The sequence below is a fragment of the Austrofundulus limnaeus genome, unplaced genomic scaffold, assembly GCF_001266775.1.
Source record: "Austrofundulus limnaeus strain Quisiro unplaced genomic scaffold, Austrofundulus_limnaeus-1.0 Scaffold802, whole genome shotgun sequence".
Classification (NCBI taxonomy): Eukaryota; Metazoa; Chordata; class Actinopteri; order Cyprinodontiformes; family Rivulidae; genus Austrofundulus; species Austrofundulus limnaeus.
Window position 1 is genome coordinate 89,005 of NW_013953204.1, and position 3,912 is coordinate 92,916.

The 3,912-nt window shown below is 46.7% G+C and overlaps 1 protein-coding gene across 1 annotated transcript in view; it reads right to left on the reverse strand.

Moving 5' to 3' along the window:
- dhx16 (DEAH (Asp-Glu-Ala-His) box polypeptide 16) overlaps positions 1 to 3,912 on the reverse strand; it is a gene marked incomplete in the record, with an annotated part of 25,249 nt that overhangs the window by 16,758 nt on the left and 4,579 nt on the right. Inside the window, 6 exon segments of the mRNA XM_014028722.1 lie at positions 439 to 537; positions 637 to 847; positions 933 to 1,048; positions 2,109 to 2,219; positions 2,291 to 2,482; positions 2,550 to 2,783. Of these exon segments, the coding sequence (XP_013884176.1) occupies positions 439 to 537; positions 637 to 847; positions 933 to 1,048; positions 2,109 to 2,219; positions 2,291 to 2,482; positions 2,550 to 2,783 (963 nt within the window).

The following is a 3,912-nucleotide window of genomic DNA, read 5'->3' on the forward strand; positions in this document are numbered from 1 at the left end:
CCCTGCTGACAGGAGCACCGCCCCCTGCTGACAGGAGCACCGCCCCCTGCTGACAGGAGCACCGCCCCCTGCTGACAGGAGCACCGCCCCCTGCTGACAGGAGCACCGCCTCCTGCTGACAGGAGCACCGCCTCCTGCTGACAGGAGCACCGCCCCCCTGCTGACAGGAGCACCGCCCCCTGCTGACAGGAGCACCGCCCCCTGCTGACAGGAGCACCGCCCCCTGCTGACAGGAGCCACACCCCCTGCTGACAGAAGCCACACCCCCTGCTGACAGGAGTACCGCCCCCTGCTGACAGAAGCACCGCCCCCTGCTGACAGAAGCACCGCCCCCTGCTGACAGAAGCACCACCCACTGCTGACAGGAGCACAGCCCCCTGCTGACAGAAGCACCTACTCTAAGAACAAAAACACAAGGAGAACCGGGTCAAACTGAACCTGTCCAGTGAGGAAGACCAGGATGTCTCCAGGAGGCTGAGTGACGTGGATCTGCAGCACCGAGACCACACAGGCATCCAGGTAGTCTGCCTCAGGAGCCTAAACAACAACAACACAAACATGTAAACATCGTTAAGAGACTTCACAACAACAACACAAACATGTAAACAACAACAAAATGTGTTGACCTGTCCTCACCTTGGTGTAGAAGATGTCGACGGGGAACCTCCTGCCGGGGATCCTGAACACGGGAGCGTCATCAAAGAAGCAGGAGAACCGCTCCGTGTCCAGCGTGGCGCTCGCCACCAGAACCTTCAGGTCGGGTCGGAACCTGGCGATGTCTTTGATCAGGCCGAACAGGATGTCCGTGTGGAGCGTGCGCTCGTGAGCTTCATCGATGATGACGACGCTGCGGGGCGAACGAGAAGAGAGAGAGAGCATCAGAACCCACTGAAGAGACCCAAGACCGGTTCCAGAGTCCAGTAACCCGGTACCTGTAGCTGGCCAGGTCCGGTTCTGTGAGGAACTCTCGCAGCAGCATGCCATCTGTCATGTACTTCAGCACGGTTCTCTCTGATGTGCAGTCCTCAAAACGAATGCTGTAACCCACCTGAGCCGAAAACAAAACAACAGCCGAAATCTGATGAACAAACTGACATCAGCTAAAGAACCACAGCACCAGCTTAAAGGTGAAAAACACTAACAACACTACAAGTACAAAGATACTGGCTGTAAGTAGCAAAAGGCTAGCTACAAGCTAAACAGTGCTTAAAGTACAAAGATACTTGTTATAAGTAGCAAAAGTCTAGCTAAAAGCTAAACAGTGCTAAAATAGCAAAGAGAAATGCTAGCTAAAGAAAGTAAAAGATTAGCTAAAAAACAAGGGGCAAAATAACTAAAAGTAGCTGAAAGTTAGCTGAGTAAGTAAAAGCTAGGGGTTAAAAAGTACAGAAAAGCAGCTAAAAGCAAAATAAATAAAGGCTAGCTAGATTTGTAAAATGGAAAGTAAAAGCTAAAAGCAGCACAGCTGAAGGTAAAAGTAGCAAACGTAGCTAAAAGTAGCAGAAGGGTTAAGATGAAAATAGCAAAGGGTTGCTAAAAATGATAACTACCAAAGCAGTAGCTAAAGTAGCAGAGCAGTAGCTAAAAGCTAAACGCAGCAGAGCAGTAGCTAAAAGCTAAAGGTAATAGAACAGTAGCTAAAAGGAGAAGAACTACAGCTAAAAGCTAAAAACAGCAGAGCAGTAGCCAAAAGATAAAAGTAACAGAACAGTAGCTAAAAGCAGCAGAACTATGACTAAAAGCCAAAAGCAGCAGAGCAGTAGCTAAAAGCTAAAAACAGCAGAGCAGTAGCTAAAAGCTAAAAGTAGCAGAGCAGTAGCTAAAAGCTAAAAGTAACAGTACAGTAGCTAAAAGCAGCAGAACAATGACTAAAAGCCAAAAGCAGCAGAGCAGTAGCTAAAATCAGAAGAGCAGTAGTTAAAAACAGCAAGGCAGTAGCTAAAAGCTAAAATCAGACGAGCAGTAGTTAAAAACAGCAGGGCAGTAGCTAAAAGCTAAAAGCAGCAGAGCAGTAGCTAAAAACAGCAGGGCAGTAACTAAAAGCTAAAAGCTAAATGTTTTAGAAGAACAGGGACAGTAAAATCAGTCAAAGAAAGAGCCGGCCTGACCTCGTTACCGAGCTTCACGCTCATCTCTTCGGCCACCCTGGCGGACACAGACATGGCGGCCACTCTGCGAGGCTGTGTGCAGCCGATCTTCATCCCTCCTGAGGTGTAGCCCTGAAACAGCAGCAGAGCTTCAGTCAGACTCTCCTCCTTCAAACTGTCTCGAACCTCAGCAGAGCACCGACCTCCTCCAGCAGGTACTGAGGGATCTGGGTGGTCTTTCCTGAGCCGGTCTCGCCCTCGATGACCAGGATCTGGTGCTCCTGGATGGCGGCCAGCAGGGCGTCTCTGTAGGGGAAGATGGGGAGGCTGCGTCGCACCTCCTGTATGGAGCGTTTCTTCACCTCGGCCTGGGACAGAGCCGCCTCCTCCTGCTCCTGAAGGAGACAGAATGAGGAGCTGGAGCAGAGCCGGACCCTGACACCTGAGAAGCCCCTCCCTCACCTGCTGCGAGCGCGTCCCCTTCATGGTGATGGCCGTGCTGACGAAGTCGATCATCTCGTCCTCCTCCATGATCAGCTGGTAGCGCTCCTGCTCCTCCTTCAGGCCCAGCTCGCGCTCCTTCTTGGCCCCGAAGCTGAGCGAGGCCGTCTTCAGCCTCTCCTCCTCCCAGCGGCCCTGCTCCCCCCCCAGCTCCATGGGGGTCTCCTCCAGCTCCAGGTCCTTCTGCGGGACCTCCTGTTCAGAGGGGAGACGGTGGATCAGCGGGTCTTTGGCTGTGTCTCAGTTCAGGGTCTGGGTCCTCTGCATATGTCACTGGCCCGCACCGAGGACTGTCCCAATTCTACGACTCCTCATCATACGGCTGACAAACTGGAAATCTGAGGATGCATCAGTGTCTCCTCACCAGCCGAGGATTTCCCAGGATTCAGAGAAATGAAGACGGTGGTTTTTATTTTTTTAACGTGTCAGCGCAGTTTGGGAATTCACCACGGACCAAAGAATCTGTTTTTAAAAGTAAGTTTAGCAACTTAGCTGATGAAATTTATGCTGCAATAAGATGTTAAATAAAAGAAAATGCAACTCCAAGTTACGAGAAAAAAGTCATAATATTCTAGCCTTTACATGAAAAACCACGATACAGTTATCACTGCATTAAAATGATGAATGTTGAGCAACTTGTCAAGTTGTTTATTTAGAATTGTTTAAAATAAATAGTTAATCTTTTAGCACATCAGCATCAAATTATCAGTAGCAGGACTTGAATATTGTGCAAACGACTATATGATAAACTGAAGCTGTAATTAATGGATGCATTGACAGATTTAGTCGTCATGTAGATAATTTGGATGAAAGCATATTAATCTAACAGCATATTAATCTAACAGCATATTAATCTAACAGCATATTAATCTAACAGCATATTAATCTAACAGCATATTAATCTAACAGTCATCGAGGACCACTTTATAAACACAGACTCATGGCTGTAAACAGCAGCTGAGAGGAAAATAAGGAGTAAATGAGGAATGGAAGATGGACACGTCATGTAAGATTATGACTTTTTATCCCGTAATATTACGACTTTATTCCAAATAAAATTACCACTTTATTCCCGTGATATTACAACTTTATTCTCATATTATTACAACTTTATTCTCATATTATTACAACTTTATTCTCATATTATTACAACTCTATTCTCATATTATTACGACTCTATTCTCATATTACGACTTTATTCTCATATTACGACTTTATTCACATAATATTACGACTATTCTTATAATATTATGACTTTATTCTTATAATATTACAACTTTATTTCATATTAGGACGACTTTATTCTCATAATATTACGACTTTA